Below are 26,386 nucleotides of genomic sequence, written 5' to 3'. Positions count from 1 at the left end.
ACATTTTAATTAACAGATCCTAAACATGTCATGCTACAATGTTACACTCTAGTTTCCATTATTGTTCTGTTTAATTTGACAACTGTTTCCTTTTTCTTTCCATTTTTCTGTAAATCAGATCCATCTCTACTACTTTGATTTGACTTTTGATTTCCATTAACATCTTTACTTGATTTCGTACCTGTCAATTTGTCATCAACACATGATGAAACAGACTCCTGATATGAGACATTTAACTTTTTGGCAAATTCTTCCTCTTGATTATTCAGGTAACTTGTTTGGGAAGTTCCTAAATCGAAATTAAAACGATTTTCATCTACACAATTATCAGCCGTACTGATAACACTCGTCTGTGAATCTTCACTTAACTGTCTGCACACATATAACTTTCGACAAGTTTTACGATTATTCCTTCGAGAAGATTTCACATCCCATGTTTTACTATACTTTGACCAATCCTCCTCGGTCAATGCATTGTTTGAATTTTCATCAATTTCATTCTGTAGTCTATGAGCTACTTCCTCAGGGAATATAGTGGATTTTGATCGAGGACATAACGATACTCTTGTATTTGAGTTTTTCCTTGACCCTGATCCGTGCAGTGATTCTTGATGGAATCGTTCTGCTGCTTTTCTTAAAAGCATTGGAGAGGATGGTAAAGACTGACTTCGTCTTTCAGTTGTGTTTTGTCTTTTACCAAAAATATCAGGGGTTCTGGGCGTACATGGTGGAGTTAGGGCATCTGATGGAGACGGAAGATCAAAACCCATAGAGTCTCTATTACGTGGAGTACCTAATATTTTCCCACCATATCGTTGAAAGGCAACAAAAGGATTAGCATCAGCAGGAACATAGAATGGATCATCTTTACTCATTGCTTCTCCTACAACCTGAGGGGTCAAAGGTTCACTATAATCCTCTACTACATCCGTCAGATTTAATATATTGTCCTCAGATTTGGACCTTTTGTGACCAGTTAAAGCATTTCCTAAAAAAATATTGACATATTTGTTAGATTACTAGCAAGTGAAATCATTAATTTGAATTCAACTTTTTTTTGTAAATTCTTAACACACAATAATAATGTAAGAGCATATATTTGCAGAGAACTCATTTTAGTAATTTTTGCAGACTATTTCTTTATTACTGTGGAATCATTGATATTTGTTTTTAAAATACCAATTCCGAAAGATGACAATTGATGACAGAACCTTACATGATCAATGAAGATTGATTGACTATCAGCTGCTTAACACTCAGAAGCAAATATAAAAAGAATATTTAGAGTTAAATATGTAAATGTTATAAGAAGATGTCTTGCTTTGTTCTATTCTGACTATTGAGCAAGAGTTTTTTACATATGCTAGCTCGATAGATAGCAGAAAACATGTTACCATTTCTGAATTATTTCGGCCCTTAATGCTATATGCTTGGCAAAGAAGCAGTGAATACCAGTTTTAAAGTCTTTGGAATGACCCTTAGCACACTCATCTAGGTGGTTTGGTAAAGTCGGGTCAGAAGAGCTATTAAATGTAAACTAGAAAGAAGTGTTTTTTCAGTTGTTTGGCTCACAAAATAATGCCCCTTATATATACCTTTGATATGTTGTTTCTCTGGAGTATTAAGATTATCATCTAATAACCTCTGTTGAATCTGAATTAATGAATGAGCTATCTCTGTAAAACTTGGCCTCTTCTTTGGATCAATCTGTAATAATGGAATTGTATCAGTTATTTATACTTTATACTGACAATATGTTGGTTTTTTTTTTTAATTTTGAAATGTTACTAACATACATAAATCCATTACACACACATATTCACTTAAGGTAGATTCACTGTATACCACCATCTTGGATTGTCCAATAGCAGTACATGTCTAGTTCTTTGCTAATCTTCATTTTATTTTGTGTTATTTATGTGTAAAACTGCTTATTTGTATACAGAAAATTAGGTGATTGATTGCATTATCCAAAAATTAAACAAAGTACCAATATTTATGTTTTTAGAATCAATTTTTCATCTTTGACAGGTGAAGATAACCCTTATGAATTTTTAATGTTTTACTAGTAGTAAGAAAACAAGTTCAGTGACACCATTTTTTCTTTATATTTTCTTAAAGCATATTATAAAACCTATCTTCTTATATTTTATTTCAAAATTCTGTCGCATAGATTTCTTAATATTCACAAAAAAGTGTATCATTTTGTTTATTAATTTGGACTGATCCCCTTTAAAAAAAAATTCTTAAATTGACATCATACAATCCTGAAGTGCTTTTGTATGAATTAAGAAAAAATAGTTGCAAGCTGTACCTTTTTGTAGTTTTAATATGGGTAGGCATTATATTCATGATTAAATTTTCCAAAGTGCTAGTGAGGGCTAAAATAACATGAATATAATGCATACCAATGTTAAAACTACAATAAAGTATAGCTTGCATCAATTATTTGGATTCTGATAATAACAATTATGGTAAGTTCTATGTCTGATGTGTATAAGCGTAGAACGTCTGTGTAGGCCCTTCCTTGAAACTCCCTTTTTTGTTTGTAAACAAGCAAAAGACTGGCAAAGTTATGTTTCAGAGGGAGGAGTTTTGAACAGCCAGCATGAACTGTTGTCATATATATCTAAGTCAAATATGGCAATTTTGAATTGTAACACATTAGTCATAATAAATGAATAAGTTACAACATGTGCATCATTGAAGAGGTTAGAATTGTTTTAAGTAAACCAAATATATTAAATGCATGCCAATTTGAAAAAAAATCAATTTTCTGTAGTAGTAAATATTCGCATGTGCAAACAAATTTTATTGGATTTAGAGCATGGGTTTATTCACAAAGCCTGTAAAGCACGTCATATCAGATTCAGATACAAGGATGACAAATATAGTAGAATACACTTCAATTTAAACCCGTGTTCTTTTTTTTTTATTAATTTCTATTACGTTGATGTTTTTATATTTTATTAAGAATTTTTTTAAGAAACCCAAATGCTCTTTTCTTTTGGCTATCATTTTTTTTCTGCAAAAGTATTGTTCATTGAAAGATAGCATGATTTTTTTTACTTCATTCTACATTTTAATAAGTTTTGTTTCATTCACATTTTTCCTCCATGCTATTGTGGAAGCCCTTTTTTCTCTTTAAAACAGACTGTTTGAGAAAGGAATCAATCCAAGTCTTAACTCAGGACAGAAAAATAGTAACATTAATGAGTGGGTCTCATTGGGGTCTAAGCGTGACGCGGGATTGGCGATTTTTCGTAAGCGGGAAACGTGAAATTCAAATTATTGTGTCGTGAAAACGGGAAATGAGGTCTTGCAGGACCCGGGAAATGACAAAAAAATGAGAATTGCTTACGTATATAGTGTAAGCGGGATACGGGAATCTGACAAAACAGTAAGCAGGATCCGGGATCGGAACCCCCCAATGAGACCCCCTAATGAAATTGTAAAATTTCAAATTCTGCTGTTATAAGTATAAAAACATTCCTAGATGACAATTTGAAATTAGTCCACTTTCAAATAAAGACAACAATCAAATGAAATGACCTTTACCATCTTTTCACAATGTTATTTTTGTCTTTTTTCTCACATCAATACACATTACCTGTAATTTACTCAAACAATGTGATGTTTATCTTTGTTTTAAGGAAATATTTTTGTAAATTTTCCTAACATTCTTACCTGACAACATCTGAAGGTCAACCTGAGATAATCCAAAGGACAAAATGATACCATCTCACAAAACTTGACATAATCTAATCCAAATCTCTGTGAAAAGACAATACATACAATATAATATGAAAGGATAATTAAATTGCATAATATTAAAATATTTTATGTTCACTTTTCTATAGATTTTTTTTTTATTTTTTCCTGATCCGTGATCATAGAAATTTATTTTCTGTGTGTGATTGCCAAAAAATCAACTCATGAATTGAGCGGTTGTGGTTTGTTTTTTTATGTACATGTGGTTCATAAATGTATCTCTTTTCTCTTTCTTTATAAAGATTACCCTTTGGTTTTCCTGTTTGAATGGTTTTACACTAATTTCTGGGCCCTTCATAGCTTGCTGTTCAGTGTGAGCCAAGGCTCTGTGTTGAAGGCTGTACTTTGACCTATAATGGTTAACTTTTAAAAATTGTGAATAAGATTGAGAGTTGTCTCATTGGCACTCATACCACCTCTTCTTATTTCTATATACAACATATGTTAACATACTTCACTGAGACAGGGTATACATGTAACTATTTTTGTATTAAGACAAGCAATTTTTTTCTATGATTGTTAACTGAAGATCATGCATATAAAAAGTTTTCTGCCATTATTATAACTTTTGTAACCAAAATATTCTAATTTACCGATGTTCTTGGCATAAAATCTGGATCAGCATCTATTCTGGCTGTTATTTCACAGGATATAATACTGTAGGAAAATATATCAGCCTGAAATGAAAGCAAAATATTAACAGAAACTAAAAACAGCAAAAGTAAAGTCCTCAAGACAAAAACAAATGGCAAATTTAGGCCTTCAGACTTGCTTTCCTAATGGCTTAAATAAACATGTAAATTAATTTTCAGAAATATGGCAACCAAGTCATAACAGGTTAGGTAAAAAAAGGCTGTTTTTTTTTAGCCTGTTTATATTTCTATCATTTATTCACTGTTACTACAAAAAGGAACCAGATGCTCCGCAGGGCGCAGCTGTATACGACCGCAGAGGTTGAACCCTGAACGGTTGGGGCAAGTATGGACACAACATTCAAGCTGGATTCAGCTCTAAATTTGGATTGAGATTAAATAGTTGACACAGCATAGGTTTCTGACACAGAATGAATGTGGTCTAATGAACTTAAAAATTTTTTTTTGCCTTGGAGCAATTCACTATGCTGTTGAATATTAATCCTCTCAAAAAAATGTTTGAAGAAATTTTCTTATTTATTAAATCTGAAATGGAAAAAATACCCCCCCCCCCCCAATTTTTTTTTCACATCCCCCTTTCCCTTATTTCAAAACTGATCTCAATTCAAATTTCTAATGAAGTTTGCAACAATAACTACTCATTTAAATACATCATAAAATATTAAAATGTAAAAAAAGTGCTTGTTATCACTGACAATGACTGAATGGTAAAGATTGTTTTAATCTATCAGTTGGTAGTAAAAGTGAATATACATTGTATATTGTATAAAACAATGATTTAAGTTGATTCAACTACTATTCTGGACAAAGAAAGATAACTCCAATTGAAATCCAATTGGAATTTCTTGCTATTGCACAATATTGTGCAATTAGATATTTCTTGCTATTGTGCAATACTGTGCAATTGAAAATATTTTCTATTGCACAATACTGTGCAATTGAAGATTTCTTGCTATTGCACAATACTGTGCAATTGAAGATTTCTTGCTATTGCTGAATTTATAACTGTGCAATTGAAAATTTCTTGGTATTGCACAATACTTAAAATAATAATTTTGGATCCTGATTTAGACCAACTTGAAAACTGGTCCCATAATCAAAAATCTAAGTACATGTTTAGATTCAGCATATCAAAGAGGCCCAATAATTCAATTTTTGTTAAAATCAAACTAAGTTTAATTTTGGACCCTTCGGACTTTAATGTAGACCAATTTTAAAACGGGACCAAAAATTCAGAATCTACATACAGTTAGATTTGGCATATCAAAGAACCCCAATTATTCAATTTTTGATGAAATCAAACAAAGTTTAATTTTGGACCCCGATTTGGGCCAACTTGAAAACTGGGCCAATAATAAAAATTCTAAGTACATTTTTAGATTCAGCATATCAAAGAACCCCAAGGATTCAATTTTTGTTAAAATCAAACTAAGTTTAATTTTGGACCCTTTGGACCTTAATGTAGACCAATTTGAAAACGGGACCAAAAATTAAGAATCTACATACACAGTAAGATTCAGCATATCAAAGAACCCTAATTATTCAATTTTTGATAAAATCAAACAAAGTTTAATTTTGGACCCTTTGGGCCCTTTTTTCCTAAACTGTTGGGACCAAAACTCACAAAATCAATACCAACCTTCCTTTTATGGTCATAAAACTTATGTTTAAATTTCATAGATTTCTATTTATTAATACTAAAGTTATGGTGCGAAAACCAAGAAAAATGCTTATTTGGGTCCCTTTTTGGCCCCTTATTCCTAAACTGTTGGGACCAAAACTCCCAAAATCAATACCAACCTTCCTTTTGTGGTCATAAACATTGTGTTTATATTTCATTGACTTCTATTTACTTAAACTTAAGTTATTGTGCGAAAACCAAGAATAATGCTTATTTGGGCCCTTTTTTGGCCCCTAATTCCTAAACTGTTTGCACCAAAACTCCCAAAATCAATCCCAAACTTTCCATTGTGGTCATAAACCTTGTGTCAAAATTTCATAGATTTCTATTGACTTAAACTAAAGTTATAGTGCGAAAACCAAGAAAATGCTTATTTTAGCTCTTTTTGACCCCTTATTCCTAAAATGTGGGGACCAAAACTCCCAAAATCAATCCCAACCTTCCTTTTGTGGTCATAAACCTTGTGTTAAAATTTCATAGATTTCTATTCACTTTTACTAAAGTTAGAGTGCGAAAACTAAAAGTATTCGGACTACAACGATGACAACGACGCAGACGACGACGCCAACGTGATAGCAATAAACGACGAAAATTTTTTCAAATTTTGCTGTCGTATAAAAATCATTTGACTTTGTCAGCATTATTGAAAGTAGTTTAGCTTTTAGAAAAAGTTTTAAATTTACAGATGAAATAATGTAAACAATACCAGTAAAGTCTGTGTAAAGTTAACTTCTCAATTGACTATTATTCACGTGTATTCATACTTAACAATCTTGTAATATATGTTAATTGTGATCAAATATTTGAATCTTGAACCAGTACCTGTTCATTATACCATTCTCCATTAAGGACTTCTGGAGCCATCCAATATGGTGAACCTACTATGGACAACCTTTCTGTCTTGTTTCTGCAAAATAAGTTTAAATAAAGATGCATGTCATTTTCTGGAACATTGCAAGACTTTTTTAGATTCGCCACAGATAAAAACAAGTCACAAGGGAAAGTGTTATACACAATTTGTTCAACTTGCATCATGAAAGTTATTGAAAATGTCAACCAGATGCTCTGCAGGGCTCAGCTTTATACAACTGCAGAGGCCGAACCCTGTGGCAAGTATGGATGCAACATTCAAGCTTGATACAGCTCTGAATTTGGATTGTGATTAAATAGTTGACACAGCATAGGTTTCTGACACAGAATGAATGTGGTCTAATGAACTTAAAATGTTTTTTTGCTTTTGAGCGATACACTATGCTGTTGAATATTGACCATGTGGTTGGATATCAACTTGATCACTTTCTTTCCATGTGAACCTTGGTGGGTTACTGTCTCATTGGCAATTATGTCACACCTGATTATACTTGTTTTATAATGTATTTTGTTAATCAAGCATATATTTGGCATGTAACTGCAATTTATAATAAATAATGACTATTACAGACAACAATTATCCTTATGATAGATTATATCATATCTTACACTCTATATAATTAAACCGATGATTGCAAAATGGTTGCCAATAGTCTGGTATTTTTTTTTTTTGTGCAATTTTGTAGCATTCTGCCATGTTTTATTTTTCACAACAGATCATGCTTTTGATATTTTCTGATACTACCCAAATTGCTGTTTTTGCTATAGATCATTGACTATATACCTCTTTTTTTTACTTACAGTTGATCTGGAATTTTTGCTGCCAGTCCTAAGTCTGCCACTACAGCTTGTAAATTGCCTTCTGTAATTCTCACTAATACATTCTATAAAATAAAACGTGTAAGGGACCAATTAGCATTTAAGGTAATTTTCTAAATACTACTGTATACATATTTCAACTATCTTAAATGGAATGTTCAATGTCTATCATTCAATAGCATTTTCACTTCTGAACCAATTCTAATAGTTAATGAAAATAAAATAAATAAAATTCAGAGATATTTTCAAATGGTTATATCAGCAAGTTTACAAGATATATCCATTACTTTCTATTGTTTGGCTAACCCTGGAGACTTTTTACAAATATCAATATTTTTATTCCAAGTCCTTAAATAAAAACATGAAAAGTTGTAACTGTTCAATCATTCAAATTAAAAAGAAACTTCACTTTATCATAGTTTCGTAGAAGTATAAAGAGCGAGATATTTTATTGCATTACATAAATCTGCTTCTGCTGCACAGTGTGCACTTCCTTTCATGTTAAGTGCATCTGTATGTTATACATTGACTACAGAGATTTATAATTGATGATCAGTACACTACAGGTAATCTACTGGTGAGAGTTATTTACAGGTAATTATCACAAGGTGGGCTACAAAGACAAACTACCTATAGTTATAAATGTCAGGATTTATTGAAAAGTTGAGTGAATTCATCTGACATTATCTAGTTATTCTCAATCGATTGCACCACCAGAGTGATAAAATAAAAGTCCTGAAAGATATTATTTTCTATTTTTTGTTTTGCTTTTAAATTTGATAAAACTGATAAAAAACCTTACTTAAAATAGAGTTTTTCTTATTTTTTATTACCATTCCCTAATAATTCTGGTACCAATTTTTGTTTACATTGACCTTAAGATATATTTTATGGTTGATCATGTATGATAGTAAACAATAATAATTACATGAAAAGTCAATAACAAATGTAAATTAAGTATACCACAAAACCTGACATCTCAAGGATACAAACTTTATCTTTTATCTGTTATAACAGCAAATAAAGTAGCTTAGCACAATTTGTAAAATAATTCTGTTTTTGTTTTATAAATAAATGTGTGCTTTGAGAAATGATGGTCATCTAATTTAATTAATTTCATCTAAAAAATTTGCAATTAATTCGATCGAGTTCCCAATCCAACCACTTTTTCTGAGTTACATAACTCATTTTCATTTAATTCAATGCATTTATCACCATCAAAATATTTAAAATACCTACGTTAATCCATACTATCTGACTAGTTTGGATTAACATGCTACTTAAAGGCGCCGGCCTTAAACAAAATACTTCAATGAAAGATAAAAGGGAAGTAACTTTGACCTGTTTAAATCTACAAAAGTAAACAATAAGGGTGTCAAGCTGAGTCACATACAACTTTTAGTCTCTACTGACCAAATTAACCGATTTCAATGGATTACTCAAATACACTTGGCAAACAAACAAATCCTTTGAGAACTTCCTTTTAATTCACAAACATAAAACTTCCCATGATAAGTAATATTTCTTTTAACAGGAAACAAAATACAAGATAACAGGATTGCTTCACTTCCTTGATAACTATGTATTACCTATATCTTAATTCAGGGTATATAATTAAATCACAAGTTAATTCATCATCCCACAAAATTTGATGGGAAATGCAAAATTTGCACATGTACAATCACGACTAAGTAAAACCACCTAAGGAAATGTATAATTCGGCACCTGTTTTATATTTCATAACTCGCAGCTAATACAAGTTGTGACAATATTTTCCTGTGAATGAAATTTCCGTCTGAAATGTTAATTTAATCATGTATTATCTAGAATGTGGTAAAATTTCATATAAGCAATAGTACCCTCATCTGATAGTATTTCAATTAGCTGCTTCTAGGATATATCTTACATTCTCAATTTCCTATTTACAAATCCATATCAAAACTAAATTGTTCAAATTCAGCAGAACCTAGTGTTAAGATTCAATGCCTTTTAAGCTATGAAAAAAGATAGGAGACTAATATTTTTTCAGGGCGAGTTGATGACCAAAACCATGTTTTATTTTTTGGATTCGAATGGGCCACCTTCTTAAAACTTCTGCTAAAGTGACAAATTACCCACTTAACACAGCCACTTTGAGACCATCTAAATATTTTAGGTTAACAAGTCTTGGGTAATTCTCTGAGAAACTAGCCTTTAAAGGTATAGATTTTCCATCTATTTTTGAAAAGACTTACTCTAGATGTCAGATCTCTATGGAACCAGCCTCTTGAATGTAAATACTCCATCCCCTTGGCTATATCTAATGACATACTTAATTTGGCTGTCCATGGAAGTTCAAAGTCTTTATCAGCCACCACTTGATCTAAGCTTCCACCATTAATATACTACAATATAGGAAACATTCTATCTATGTGGTTTTTTTTTAATATAAAACTACTAGTATTTTATCACATTCTATGTAGTTACTGATAGACAGAGAAGATTTTTCAATATCTTATACATGCAGTGTGTTAATAAATTTATATTAAACCCATTTCACATGTATATGTCAAGAAAAGTTGTCATTTGGAATAGTAATAATGTACTCTTAGTTGACAAACATAGAAAAATCCAGGTTTTTCAATGACAAATTTGTTGATTGGTAAAACATGACAAATTTTCACAAGGTTCCCCAAGTGGTATACCCATTGAAAACAGGACATGTTGACATGTTGGTGAATTGGGTCATTATCATGTAAACAAAATCTTTAGTATTAAAGATTTCAATTTGATGCTGCATCTATACTATTACATCAATCAAACCTATCTATACTATTGATACTTTGGTTTACACCTAATACTACATAACCTCTCAATTTGAAGTGTTATTGGTTACAAATTGTATATAGAATGTAGAACATGGTTAATATCTACTTCTACATAAACAATATGTTAGAAATCTGAGTAATTGTCAATTCTCAAAGTAGATTTTAGACTGATCAATTGAAGCTTCATCTCCTTCATAATCAGCCACATACCAGTTTAGAAACCAGAAATATCAAAGCCTACTAGCTTAACTGGATGAAATGAACAGATAGATTCAAGTTAATCACAATATTTTCAATTACACTTTATTGTTTATAGCTAATATAACAAGTTTATATATATTGGGTGTTAGAGATAGAACTGTAACAATTATGGATGATGGATTGGTTAGCTGATTAGGAAATCTTAGGATCAATACAACAAACTTAGAGATTGTTGTAGCCTTATGTTACCTTAAACCTCCAGTGTCATATATATTTCCTTTTACTTAATAGGATGATAGAGTTAATTATTCATACTTATCTGGTATTCATTAGTATCATTGATGCTATTGTTAACATCTAAAGTAACATTAAAATCACACAATTGTTTTCCCTTAAAAAGTTACATTCCCGTATGTGTTCTTTTTTTCTTTTTTTTTTATATAATTTTCCAAATAGCATACACATATTTCATTTTATTATTCTTACTCACATATCTTGTCTTGAAAATTTTACAAGAAAAAAGATTATATTATCAGATTCTGTTTGAACAAATGTGTGAACATGTGAATAACCTTTCTGTCTTTGGATGGGGGAAGAGGAATTACAGAAATATTTTCTCCCAAACTCTTGGTACACCTCCACAAATCTGATAACTACATGACTGGCCTAATTATTCACAATTAATTAACATCAAACACAATCTACTTTATCAGATACAGTGACTGTCAGTCTGTAATTTAGTATTTGTCTTAATCCACCCATACCAATGTCTATACAGACAGAATACAAAGTCCTGTTCAAACAAACTAACTACCAGAGATTTATTTGTCATGGATGAATTGCTAAATTATACATGCTCAATTTGTTGATATACTTCATTTTTCTAATAAATATTTGTATCACATCAGGTAATGGAAGTGCAAAATCAGGTGTTTGTGAACAAAATATGTTTAAGTTTCTGCAATACCATATATAAGTCTTTCTTCATACTTAGCTGTCCCACATCAAACCAATTAGACTCAATAACACTGAGCAATAACATAACAATGCACATCAAATTCATATCATTATTTGTATTACTTCTCTGCATGTTTTACTACTGTTGTTTTAGTGTCTGCAAAACCCAATACACAAACTCCACTTGCATAAACGTTGAATGCAAATGTTTGCAAAGTACACCCCACTTGTTATTAAGCATTGACAAAATAATTCATGATCAGCAGTTATTATAAAAGTAAGCATTATCAAACAAGAAATGACTGCCCAACACATTATATACTTGCTATCACAATATAAATCTACTTCTAATGTCTAACAGTCTAGACAAAAATATCAAAGCTTTCTATGATACAGAAGCTGACAAAACAAAATAAAAATCTTCCATGTTCAGAGGGTATAATAAGACTCACTTTAAACAGTAAGGGACTAAGCAGCAGTAAGGAAAAAGGCCTTTAAGTAAGTTTTAGACCAAAATATCAATCATTCCTTGCTGCATTGAAGTCCCATTGGTGGCCTTTGTCTGTAATCTGCTCTTTGGTTGAGTTGTTGTCTCTTTGACACATTCCCCATTTCCATTCTCAATTGTATGTACTTTATACAGAAGTTGAGTTGAAAGTAGAGAAAGATATGGACTGACAGATGGACAAAATCAGTTTCATCTTGAATGGGGTATATTATTGCGTCTTTCCCAGCTTTGTTCCAGGATAAATGTATAACTTAACTTACCTCTGTTAAAGCATGGAGTTGTCCCTCATGAACACATACACCAATAAACCTGTAATCAGATAAGGACATGCATCAGATTTAAAGCTTTATATAACATATTTCAAACCTATATTTTAAACACATAACTGTTCTCTAAAACAGTGCTATATATATATATGGTATACCTAAAGCATTTTTTTTTAAATTTAAACCATTTGCATAATTTAGAGAAATTCATGCAAATTTCATTATATCATGCTGCTTTTATAAATTTATTATTTGATGAAATATGCCTAAGCAATTTAGGTTCCTACACCTTAGCCATAATAATTTGTTTAAAATAATCTTTCAGAAAACTTGTTATGTTAAAAACATGTAAATTTTATATTGGAGGAGAGATGGGTTGTAAATTACTTTCAATCTGAAAAAAGTAATAACTTTGGAGTAAATATCTGGACTTAAATTTCAAGTTTACACATCTGTATTACACATAAGGAAGGTGGGTAGTTACAGCCCTTCTCGCAAAATTTAAAGTATAATCTGATAGATCATTTGATTCTTAATGCAAAGTTCTGTTTTTATCTAAGTGACCTTTCAAATGTGTACAGAACAGTTTGAATTGTAAGTAACAATATATCAAGTGTCTAGAATTCATAAAGAGATATTACCGGTACAATGTTTAAAAATCACTTATCAATAAACTGTGAAAGACAACTTTGAGTCAAGAATTATAATATGAAACTTAGAGAGTTCCAGGATATGCCTGGTAAACTAACTATTCCCTATTACAAAATGTATGAAAATTTCTACATCATTGAGTCCCTCTCAGAAGTTTATATTTAGGTTTCTTCAAAACTTTAAACTGAAATCTTATTAATTACAACTCTATTTTTAAGTTATATAATTTTTTGAAGTGCAGGTTATAAACAATTTGCCATGTGATATACAACTTAATGTTTGGTTTTCAACAATATAAATGAGGTGGAAATTTATGAAGTATGTCTCTGTGTGGGTTGGTACAAAATGATAAATAACAAATACTGATGATTTCATCATTTATTTCATGGTACTTGGAACTAATGCATTTCACCGCAGCTATCCATTCTGTTATCTTTAATTGAAGATGAAATGCAAATAATAATTTTACCTAAAGGTCTCCTGTACTTTTAATTGTCTTACACTAATACTTGAGAAGATCTGGCAGACTTTAAGGGGGAGAAAAGCTTTGAATACTTTAAATGAATTTTCACTGATAGTTTTGACAGACAACCAGCTATGTTTCTTAAATTATAGTTTACATAGCTATCTGCATAGATGAGGTCTCAAATCAGTTCAATAAAGCAAAGATGAACTTTGAAGATCTCATATATCAAAATATGTAAGAACTAAATGTATATATTGATTGTTAGTAGCATTTATAAGTTGTAAGCTGAACTCAGCTAACAGATACTGGCATATTCTACTGCCCCACCAACAATCAATGATATTGTTGGCTTTTTTCAAAACTACCCCTACCCTTTTTTATTGGGAAAATATGCGTCATTTTTATCAAATTGGGAAATTTAAAATAAACCATGAATTTGACTGAAGCTTCAGTTTACAGACCCATTTTCAAGAGTCAAACCCTGCTTTAAAATAAGACCCCATTTTGTCAGTGATGATACATAAATAGACCCTAAAATGTGCAAATATAGTCATTTTAGGCAAGAAAATTATTTAAATGAGTGTTTTTCAGTCTGAATTCATGCACAATTACTACTGAAACTGCACTGTTTGGGGAAAAAGTTGTCTTTTTGGGAATAATTTTAAGCCATTTTTTTTCAAATTGGGATTCTTCTCCAGGGGAAAAAGCCTTTATTCTCCACTAATTTAAGGCAAACAATATCACTGACAATATAAATGATTGAGGGAGGGGGGGGGGGGGGGGGGGGGGAAGCTACATTCTAGAACCAGAATAGACAATAAAGGAGGTACATTTACATCTAGCATATTAAGTTTAAGAGTCGTAAATACAAATTTATCTGCTTGACCAAGAAACCTAGTAACAGAGATTCAAATGATTTGACAAATTATATAATTTGTTTCTTTTTATCTTCAAGTGTTATTCCTACTGTCAAGTGTGTTTATTCAGATTATATTTATATGTAATAATACAATAACTGCACAAGTATAGTATTTATGGGTTATATGAAGTCCTGAGTTTCCTGAAGTACATCATGTATATCATGTGTATATCACCTGTGAATAAAACAAGTCCCTGAAGTCCTGAGGAATTCCCAATATCATGAGAGATGACATCTAGCTGTTTATTCAAATGAAATTTATAAGAATTAATATAATTATTGTACATTTATCTTAGAACTAAGAACATAAACCGGATACCAGTAACCCATGAAGTTTGTGTCTGATTTTGGTTACTGTGGTTAATGCAGCATGTGATACAGCTTTTACCATGTATTATTCTCTATACATAAAATACCAATGTTGTTTAGTACCTAGATGTATTGCACAAGCTCAAAGTGTCCACTAGTACATATATGATGAGATATAACATATAGATGCACTTTCCCATTTTTGGGACAAAAAATATTAAGATGTAGTCTAAGCAATGGTCCATTAAAGCCTGGACATGTTATCTGGTTTAAAAAATATCCTAAAATAATCCTATTCATGACTAATGTACTCATATCTTCATTTAGAATTTGTCCGATTTTGTTATATTTACAAGCCAGAACATCATATATGATTGGGGTAACTTTTTTTGTTATAAAGGTTAATTTGATTTGAACCGATAATAATTGTACTCATATTTCATCTTTTGATTTTAGATTTAGATTTAATGACAGAATAATAACATTTACTGCTAAGGCAAGTTAACATTATGATCTCTGAGATTATATGTTTAACCTTCAAAACATATCCCTAATCTGTTTTCAGTCTGGAAGTTATATGTATACAGAGACATTATACTTTAATCTGTTATCTCAGGACATGAATCCAGGAAAACTGGGCATTGCATTTAACTAAATCTTCCTTACAATTTACAGTTTCAAACTATTTAAGTATATGCATATATGTGATGCACCCTCGAAATATTGGTACATGTATTGAGTATTGACCCATCAATATTTGTCAATGAAATATAACTTTATAGTTACAGCAGCTCATACATCTAAACTGGCAGTATATAAAAGGATGGAGGTTTTCTAAAGTTTAACAGTCAAAGTTTTCAATATATATTATAGATGTCTTCATAAAAAGTATCCTAGTTTTTTCAACATGGCTGTTTAATTCTTTCCTGTATTTCTAGGATGCAGCTTTAAGAAATATGATAATTCATGTATCTTTTTCATAAATCTAATCCTAACTATTATCAACTATATGAAATATAATAGTTATTTTACTGCAATCACCTACCTAATTTCAGTATTTCAGTTATCTTTCACAATTTTTTTTCCCCATCATTTTATATGGTAAGTCATTTGAAATGGTCACAATTTTTAAGAAGCATGGATTTGAAAGGAACAATGATCATGTTAGACCTGCTGCTGTAGAAGCCAGTTACTTTTGAAAAAAGAATATATATATACATAAAAAATCAGCTCTTAACAAGTCTTGTTTGAAGGGGATGAGTTGAAGTAGGACTTGTACAACAGTCAATGCATAGTGACCACATACAATACTACACCTACTAATAAAATTACAATCTATTAGTGAACAGATGTATCCTGCTTATTAGATATCAATAACTTAATCTAATGGTTGTCACAAGTTAATTGATAAATAGTAAATAAAAGGTACAACATATGTAAGATTTGTCAGGTTAATGAATAGGATATATTGCTATTTAATCAAAATATTGAATAATTGGAACAGATTTTATCAGAAATTTGACTAAAACAATCAATAGACAAGAAATATTGGAGCGTTTATCAAAAATATTACATTAATTCAATAAAATATGCTATTATAATGGATATATCTTGTCATACAGCATTGAATTTGTCTATTAATAAAGTACAATTCACAAGGAAATCTTTTTAGATTTCAGATGGACACATGTTTATCTGTATTTGCATCTCAATTTTTTGCATCTGTTTGATGCCAAAATTGTGGCAGTTATGTTTAAAATGTAAGTAAGTGAACAGTTATTATTACCCAGTATACATGCATGAACAAAAATGAACGCAACCAAAATAACATAGATTATTATTTGTATAATTAGGTCCAGTATTATAAAATATTGTGCATACAGAATCAATTATAGCACATCATAGCCCTGGAGGTATAGGAACAAGGTGTTTACAACTTCAACAATCCTTCTTTAGAGCACTAGGGTTCCACAAAACTTGTTAAAACTTTCTAAATCTAATTGACTCCCTGCTATGAGACAGAGGTTAATCTTTTTATGCCAGGATTGAAAACACTAGCCCTACAAATAGCTATGTTCCCTGCCTTAAAAATATGGAATGAAGCTTTATCATTTGCCAATACCTTAGGCTTTGTAATTCATGTTTTAACCCCAGAAGAAAGAAACAAATTTAGACATGTGCTCTCATGCCTCAAGTTTCCCCCTATATCTTTTGCTCAAGATCTAGAGAGTATCGAATATCAAAAGTTTTGGATGAAAGCAATACTTTTGTCTTTTGTTTCTTTAAGAAGATTTCTTTTGTATCTAACATGTCTAATTCTGAGTAATATTGTGTAATAATTTATTTTTTAAATTTGCCTAATTATCTCCCCTGAAAGTCTCAACTTTCCACAATGTCATCTCAATTCAGGTCCTCAGTAGCTAAACATGCTAGTTGCTACTAATGTTCCACAAATCAATTATCCTTTTAACTCCTTCAAAAAAATGCAATTTTATTGCAGAGGTAAATTAACAATACAGTTCCCCCCAATGAGCTTACCGTAAAATGTTTGGATGTGATAGTCTGTTCATAAGTTGTACTTCACGTAACATGTTAGGACGATTTTCAGAGTTTGTATTCATCTTCAGCACCATAACTTGACCAGAGACTTTGTGAGTTACCTACAATACAGCAACAAAACACATCAAAATAGAAATGGTAAAATCTATAACTCATACCTTCAAATAAATTTTAGTGATATCATCACACAATGTTAACAAAAACTTAATCAAATTGTTGCAATAAAAACGTTTCATTTATATATTGAGGACTACAGTTATACATAATCCTGCACTTACTGGTAGACTGTAGCAATTTGAAAAAGGATTCTATCTAAGACTAAAACTAGATCTTGAACAACTTAATGAGGCAAAAAATTAGTAAACTAACTTTGCTTTCCCTGAATTCCCTTATTTGTCCAATATTCTTTTCAACATTTCTTGTTTAATTGTTAATCTTCTTGGATATATATATATAAATAAATGGGGAATATGTCCATAGGATACAGATGATGCCCTTGCTTGCATATATATCATAGTTATAAAGGGAAATAACTGAAGAACAATATTAAAACGTGATGCTACACAACTTGTACTTGGTCTGACTTTTGTGGTAATAAGTATTGTGTATAAGTTCATAACATTTGGCTGAGTCAAACTTAGTTAGAGAAGGGAAACCAAAAGTTTGTAAAGGGGCAAAACTCTAGAATGGTAGAAGTTGTGCCCACAAAACATTTGATTAAGGCAACTAAAGTAAAGTTACAGAACGGAAACCTACTTTTGGACGTACAAACAAATTTACGAAAAAGTGCAAAACTTAATGCCCACTCTGCTACATCAATTTTAAAAATTCTATCAATTTACATGCTGGCCTTTTTTTAAGCAGTTTCCATTTTGGTCAAACCAGGATGTTGTGTTGCAGCGTTTCATATTTTCTTCAATACATAAATAAATATAAATACATGTATTGAACTTTCAAATTAATATCTTCAATTAATAGTTTTGATGTGGTTGATTCAGGTTTTAACATTAAGGTATACACTATGTTTGGGGATACTTATCAGTACAGTTTAGTGTAGATAAAGTCTATTCACACCTTTTTAACAACTGAAGATAAGATTTGTATTATGTAAATCCTAGTTTCTTTACATATCATTAACATATATTTCACGCATAGAATTTTAAATCCGACCCTTCATGTCATTTAAAAATTTAAATTCTAAACATGTAAATGTGTTTGGACTAAAAATACCATTCATAAAATTATCTGAAAAATTTACAATAAAAATCTTTCACAAGTGATAACATAAAAGTGATTGTCATCTTCTTATATTTTGTTAAGTCACTACCTATACAGTCAACAAACTTTCAAAAATATGTTTAAAACAAGGATTTTTTCAACATTACAGAAAAAGTTGATGCAAATCATACAATGTATGTATATCATATAACAGTACACTGTCAACTTCTGACAACTCGAGGCATCTTATATGAATGCTAATTTTTGAATACGAACTAACTGCCTTTCATAATTATTTCTAAATAAGGAAAAGCTCAAAATGTTTGGTATATCAATATTTTTCCGCAACAGTGCAACATTAAAAACTGTAGATTCTTTTTTTACATTAGCTTCAGCCTTAAAAGTGTCTCATTAGTCTGTTGTTAACCATGACTTTTAAGCAGAACATTGATAATCTATCATTCACAAACGTATCAAAAAATATCAGCCCATATATCCTTCTTCCAGTACAGTTGAACTTGCCTCTTGTTCCAATTTCAGAATTTATATTTCAGTCATACTATCATGACTATTAAATCTACACTTGCTTTTACAAAAACAAAATATAGCCTTTATATGTTTTAGTACATTTAAAGATAAAAGGTAAGTAATACATACATGTACAATCTACAAACTGTACATGTATACTTTCAGTGAAAGAGGCTTTTTATTTGACAGTAAAAACTGATCTATACATGTACATGTACCATATTAATGTAAAATATGGGTGGCCAGTTGGACGTGAAGATTTGACCACAGTGAACCAAATTCCCTGTGCTTTTCTTTCCTACATTCTATTACGTAAGAACCAATAATGTTATTAAATATTGCTGGTAAATAACAGAATAAAACAACAAATAATAATTGAGGGAGGAAGGATTAATGAACGGCTACTATTTTGTGACCTTTATTCACCTTTGGGTCAATAATGAGTAATTTATTAGGTAGAAGGTAAACATAAATATCAGTACATTATTTACACATTCCTATATAACATAGTTACATAGGTACTGTCCTTGATTCAGGTGTACCTCCACTAATGTAAAACACTAGCGTGGGTAGTCATAATGTCATCTTCTATCTTAACAATTTAGTGCAAGATTGATATATCTATACTGATCTACTCTGCACATGTTGTTTTTTTTATTCAGGTTTCAAACTGTTTTTCATTAAAAGAAATGACCAAATATATAAATTTACCAGTAGTTCCCATGGTTCCTGGCATGGTCACTTATAATTAATTCTACTAAAGCATCCAACCACGACACGCATACAATATATTTTTATTTTTGAATTCTTATAGTTATGGTGGAAAATTTTAAAATTCAATAAAATTGTCTGTTAATATTTTTAGGCATACATGTACATGTATATATGTAAATGCAAGTACACCTACAAGTACAATATTGGTGAACAAATAACTACATGTGCATTGTAATGTACATTGAAAGTGATGGTTTGACCTCAAAGGACTCACTTTATTTTTTTGTCAGCCACTGAACTGCAGATAAGTATAAGTTGGTATAAATTACAACAATTACTCTTACATAAAGTGTTGATGTTATTATATATAATGTAAGAATAGCATTCTTTGGCAGTTGGTGTAGGTGTAAAGAGAATGCTGCCAACATCAAACAAAATGCTGATTCTTTCCTCCAAACTTTTTACTAATTATCTTTTGTATCACAATAAAGCAAACTCATCAAAAATTACATTTCTAAATTATATTCTTTGCACTGAAAAATTGTAAAAAATGTATTGGGCGCTTGCTAACATATTTTATTCCCCCACATTCTGTAATCCAGTGGTTGTTGTTTGTTACATCTTTGCATATTTGTTTATCGTTTTACTATTTTTGATATAAAATAGGCCCTTATTTTTTCTCGTTTTAATGTGTTTTACATCTCAACTGTCAGGGTCTTTTTAAGATGACTTAAAATGTATGTGTTATGAGCTTTTCTCATTCATTGATGAAGCCTTACAGTAACCCAATGGTAACCTAAAGTTGTTAACTTCTGTGTCATTTAAATTTGGTCCCTTTACATATTAGCACAACAAATGGCCTTCTTCAGTGTTAATGTCTTTCTATCAATTTTAGATCTATCTTTTTTCTCGTAATTTTCCTATTCAGATCTATCTTTCTTTTTTCAAACTCCTAAACTGCCCTTTCCAGGCTCCAGCAATCATAACTACCAACAAGGGGAGGGTTTTTCTTTTTGATCTACTTATATTTATTGAACTTCATATGTAAGGTCTCTTAGATACCTTTTTAAATAAATACAGTTTTACATCATTTGTACAGGTCACAGTTATAGTAAAGAATTAATATTATTATGTAAGAATAAAATATATCTTATCTACAATAAGAAATGTCTTATATTAACTTAATTACATTTGTATTTGTTATTTGACTGATAATCAACTTCTTATTATAGCTTTTAAAGGTGATAAAAACAATTTCACAAGTTTACCCTAATCCTGAATCCAGATTTATTTAGAGAACAATGCCTAATTATGACATTGTTGAAACATATAATATTCGTAGCAATGCAGGTTCATTTCATGTACATTTGTAATCTTTTATACTATTACAAATTTTTAAAATATTTATCTGATCAAGTTCTGAAATTAAGGAAAATACAAATTTTAATATTAAACATGTTAAATGCAATCATGAAATTACAATGTACTGAGTCTGACAATGGAAAAAACAACATTTGATTTGTGATATGTTTACCACAATAAAGAATATATAAAGGAGTGATGGACACATGTCTGATCTCCTTTCTCATTATATCTATTACCTGAACATACATTGTACAATGTACACAGAGGCAGATTTAGGGGGGTCAGGTGCCCATGCCCCCCCCCTCTTAAAGATTTCTGCTGATGAATGTAAAATTTTTATCTTCATGATATGGCATTATCATAACAATTATCTATTCCATTTTGGTGAATAAGTGGGAAGAAAATACGCGTACAAAATGTATATTAAATGTACATAGACTAGTTATTTTTTGGTAAATGCATAGTTGTCCCTATGGGTCGACGTCTAGCATGTACATTGTATGTCTTAATCATACACAGCATTCCTAAGAATCTAGACAGTGTAAGGCTGGAAATATTTCTCTGAACATAACACTCGTACTTATCATGCTTATTCACAGGTACAATGTTCTACAAAGAATGTCACAATTGAAAAAGATTCAGGTGAAAAGGATTACATTTTTAAGTCTCTTGAAGTTTCGTGTATCTTTTACATCTATATATAGGCCATACATTGACCTATAATGGTTTACTTTAATAAATTGTTATTTGGATGGAGAGTTGTCTCATTGGCACTCACACCACATCTTCTTCTACATTGTATGTAAAAAAAAATGTCAGATGACAACTGAAATATTTCAAATTTCATAAAGTTTCATAAAAGTTGAACCAGGTTGAAAAATATTCATGCATGAACAGAAAACAGTTTCCCATTGGTGTACTATACAATTTTTTTTCATAAAATCATGCTTCAGGCCTGTAGATTTAAAAGTTTATTGTAAATAAACACTATAAGAAGAGATTGATATTAATCCTGATAAATTGTGACTTTTTCAGGTCACTGTCAGAACTAATTTTCCTCTCTGTAACCGGCAATACTAGAGCATTCATGTACTTGTACATGTATGTGTTAAAATGTTAGTTTTATAGTTAAAAATTTAAATATGATTTAAAATTACTATCGTTAGAAACTTAGAAAACACAATGGCATATACATGTATACATTTATAGAAAAAAGGAGTCAATAAAAATTGAGAATGGAAATGGGGAATGTGTCATGTCAATAACTAACAGAGATAAAAATGTATAATACCTAGAATGCTATATTTAATGTGTTATTCAGACACAATATATCTGGTTTTTAAGTACATGTGACATATTGGCATGGAATATATATTTAAAATGAATTTCAAGATCTAACCTTCATATATTAAAAATTGACCTAAGGATCATCATGACTTATATATACACATTGATACCGGTTGGAAGAATGAACAATAGCAAAGATTAAAATAAATTGACAAGTCATTATCTTAATCAAATTTTGTTTACCCTTTATACATTTTCAATGTTATATTAATGCATAAAGATTAAGAATCAAAAACATGACCGTGTATGAAACAAAATAATGATGCATATTTTACATTTATATGTACCTTGAAAACTTCTGCAAAAAATCCATGTCCTATTTTTTCATGATTAAAATCATCTAGTCTAGTAAGTGAGGAGACAGCATGTCGTAGAGCTCGACAAGATGCTCCAGGCGCACGGGATTTTAACAGTGGAGATTCTTCCTCTACCTCTGGGAGGCTGGAGTTTAGAAGAGATTCTGATGGAGACATATCACCAAAACTACTAATAGCAATCGTTCTCGATCGTTTCATGTGGCTTCTACAATTTTTCATACTTTGACTTATATCCTTCATCACCGAATTATCTACATCTTCGTAGGTTTAATATCCCTGTATGAATATAAATTTGATAGGGGAAGTTGCAATGTGAAAACTTCCAAGGTGATTTTCCTCATTTCTTTTTCCCTGTGATAAACACTGCATTTATTTAAGTAAAAATGAAATCATTTTGTTATTCTAAGAATTTATAATTCACTTCAAGAGAGTGTCATTGTACACAGAACGTAATCCTTTACAAAACACAACCATTTGTGTGCAGATCCTTTTCTCTTCTGACTTCATTTTTGATTGTAAACTTTCTGTTGTATTATGGGTAGGAAGTGCTTTTATTATTTTCGCGGTAAAATATAAAATGGTTACCTTCTTCTTCTTTTATATAACTTCCTCCTAAGAATGAGGAAAGCCGTTTCGCCATTTTATGATAACCAGGAACCTCGTGTGGAAAGCCAGGAACGTATAATTGATATCTGTTCACAGTTCGAACTCACAAACTTTATAAGATATCTTATAGTAACGATATCTTCCGAGAAATCTTTTAAACTGGCTATTAAGTTGATATCTATTATAGTCGGTTTTGAGATATCTTTAGTTTATATCCGGCTGGGACTATAATACTAGTTAGTATAATATAGTCCCATCTTATATCTTATATAGTTTATGAAATATCTTATAAAGTTTATTAGACTTTTTCTTTAGGTGCCGATTTGACCAGGTGACGATTTAACTTGTACCGTTATAAACAATATGAGCGGATATCTCAAGTTACAAACTTGCAGATAATCAAAATTGGTAATTTGTAATGCCACAGGTCGGTGTTTATCATGTAGGTAATTTGGTATAGCGGTAAATTCATGTGTGATTTTTAAAAGGAAGTTGCAGTGACAACATTTCATTTTGAATTTCCTTCATATTTATTTTTCTCTATCATGTGAATAAACTGATTTTATGAAAATGAAACTTGATAATTTCTTAATTGTTTCAATCTCTAATGTTTCATTATCAACACTGGAAGTTTTCGTAGTTCTAAATGAATATTATTTTAAAACAAAACTTTTAATCTTGCCATCATGAAATCAATCATAAAATGATAAATTCATGCTTTATACATTTTTTTCCAATGAAAATGTTAGATTGTTGTGAAGGTAACAAATCTATTCCCAGTACTGTCTATATTAGTATAAGCTTACACCTTATCAGTTGCGGATCCAGTAATTTAACGGGGTTAAGTGGATTGCATTAGTCATAAATGTTGACCGTATCAATCGGCATTTGTCGTTTTTTCTTAATAATATTCCTTTGGTAATAATTTTGTTAACTATTCTTACTATCTTAGGGTATACACACACAATTTGATGGACAGAAATAAGGAAATGTTGCTTAAAAGTCAACGAGACAAAACGATAATATAACCAGAATAGACATATATTGACAAGTTAGGATCTGATTGAGTATGCAGTCCACAGATGTGCTTGATAAACCGTTCCGGACACTTGATTTAAGTGCATAGCTTGTGTCTAACCTTTTAAAAAACATTGGTCTGAAAGAAAAAAGCACATGTTTTTATATATATTTTAGCATATCATTTGAATAGTAACTTTTTTCCCTACGGAACTAGATTAAATATTTCAGTAAAGATAGATATAAGAATAAGATGTGGTATGAAAAATGCAGGATTAAAAAGTAAATCACAAAAATACTGAACTCCGAGAAAAATTTAAAGTCTTTAATCAAATGGCAAAATCAAACATCAAACACATCAAATGAATGGATAACAACTGTCATATTCCTGATTTGGTCTAGGCAATTACTTGTGTAGAAAATGGTAGCTTAAATCTGGTTATAACTCTAGACAAACCTCTCACTTGTATGACATTTTGTATGCCAGACTCTCGTTTCGTCTACAAAATACTCATTAGTTTCGCTCGATTCAAAAAGTTAAAAAGCACAAACTGATAAGGTGCGAATTTGAAAAGCATTTGAATTCTTTTGTGTGTGTAAATAACAACACACAAACTACTTAATGACAGTAAAGGTATTGACAAATCACCTGAAAACTCAACATATCAAAACGTAAATACAAAGATGTCGAAATGGATCTTCTTTCACTCTACGGATACACAATATACTTAAGACTTCTTTCAAATACCATCATTTTCCAGTTACAGTCAAAATTTCTCCGACCATCATCCCCGAATGGCCTCTATGTGACAAGACCTACCAATTGTATATTTATTGATAACTTGCATGCATGACATATTTGCCACTGGACGTTAAGCAACCAACAATCAATCAATCAATCAATCTTTCAAACACCGTTATATTACTGGGTATTCAAAATGTTCCAAGAAACCTCTTTTCAAACTAACATAATATATATAAACATCAGTTTTTTAAACAATCAAACCTTGGCTTCAGAGTTACTACGAATCTACGCACTATTTGGATTGGGGGGGGGGGGGGGGGGGGCGAAACGAATGCTAAGATCTGTTAGAGAACAGGTAATTGGATTTTTTACTTTTCTTTCAAAAGTATATCTAAGACGTTCGAAGCTTTACCTTGTACACTAGTATTTTACATTCTACGAAACAAAATACCGATTAAAAAAAGCTCTGACACAGACGGTTTGTTTAATTGAAGATTTACTTTTTTTACTATTGGAGGACGTGTCGTAAAAAAACAATCGGCAATTTTATGGGAACAAACTGTGCACCTCTTCTCTCCAACTTGTTCCTTTATTAATCATATCTGGCATATTTCATACACGATGTTCCTTTTATATAACTAGAAAAAATGATAAGAAGCTATCTTTGTCCTTCAAATTTATGTCCGTCTATATAGGTGATGTCCTATCACTAAATAAAGGCAACAGTAGTATACCGCTGTTTGAAATTCAATAAATCGATTGAGAAAAAACAAACAAATCCGAGTTAAAAAGGCAATAGTGAAACTTTCTATTTCTATGTGTAGCAAAATTATAACAACTATTGCATACGAAGTATACATTTCTAAGTTGTTGCGATATTTCAGAAGACTTCAATGATAGATGGTTTCACGGGACGGTGAACAAAGACGCTCTTGAACCGAGGCTTTCAAAGGGGGTAAAGTTAAAGTCATCCCTTTGAAAGTTTTACAAGTTGGTTGACCGTTGTGAAATAACTATATGTCGCACATGACAACGGACACCACAATTCCACCCTATTTGTCTCGATTGCAACATCCCGGAATGGGACTCATC

The 26,386-nt window shown here is 30.8% G+C and overlaps 1 protein-coding gene across 1 annotated transcript; it reads right to left on the bottom strand.

Annotated features, from left to right (window-relative positions):
• LOC134685794 (dual specificity testis-specific protein kinase 2-like) lies at positions 1-23,466 on the bottom strand. The gene is made up of 10 exons (XM_063545677.1): positions 22,897-23,466; positions 17,417-17,538; positions 12,528-12,576; positions 10,029-10,178; positions 7,777-7,859; positions 6,928-7,012; positions 4,365-4,448; positions 3,688-3,774; positions 1,596-1,707; positions 1-988 (listed from the first exon to the last, which is right to left on the bottom strand). The coding sequence occupies exons 1-10, from the start codon at positions 23,164-23,166 to the stop codon at positions 42-44; spliced, it is 1,989 nt and encodes a 662-aa protein (XP_063401747.1). The 5' UTR covers positions 23,167-23,466; the 3' UTR covers positions 1-41.
• Between the last annotated feature and the right edge of the window lie 2,920 nt (positions 23,467-26,386).

Source organism: Mytilus trossulus, chromosome 1 (assembly GCF_036588685.1).
Source record: "Mytilus trossulus isolate FHL-02 chromosome 1, PNRI_Mtr1.1.1.hap1, whole genome shotgun sequence".
Lineage (NCBI taxonomy): Eukaryota > Metazoa > Mollusca > Bivalvia > Mytilida > Mytilidae > Mytilus > Mytilus trossulus.
This window is presented reverse-complemented; position numbering and strand designations above follow the sequence as displayed.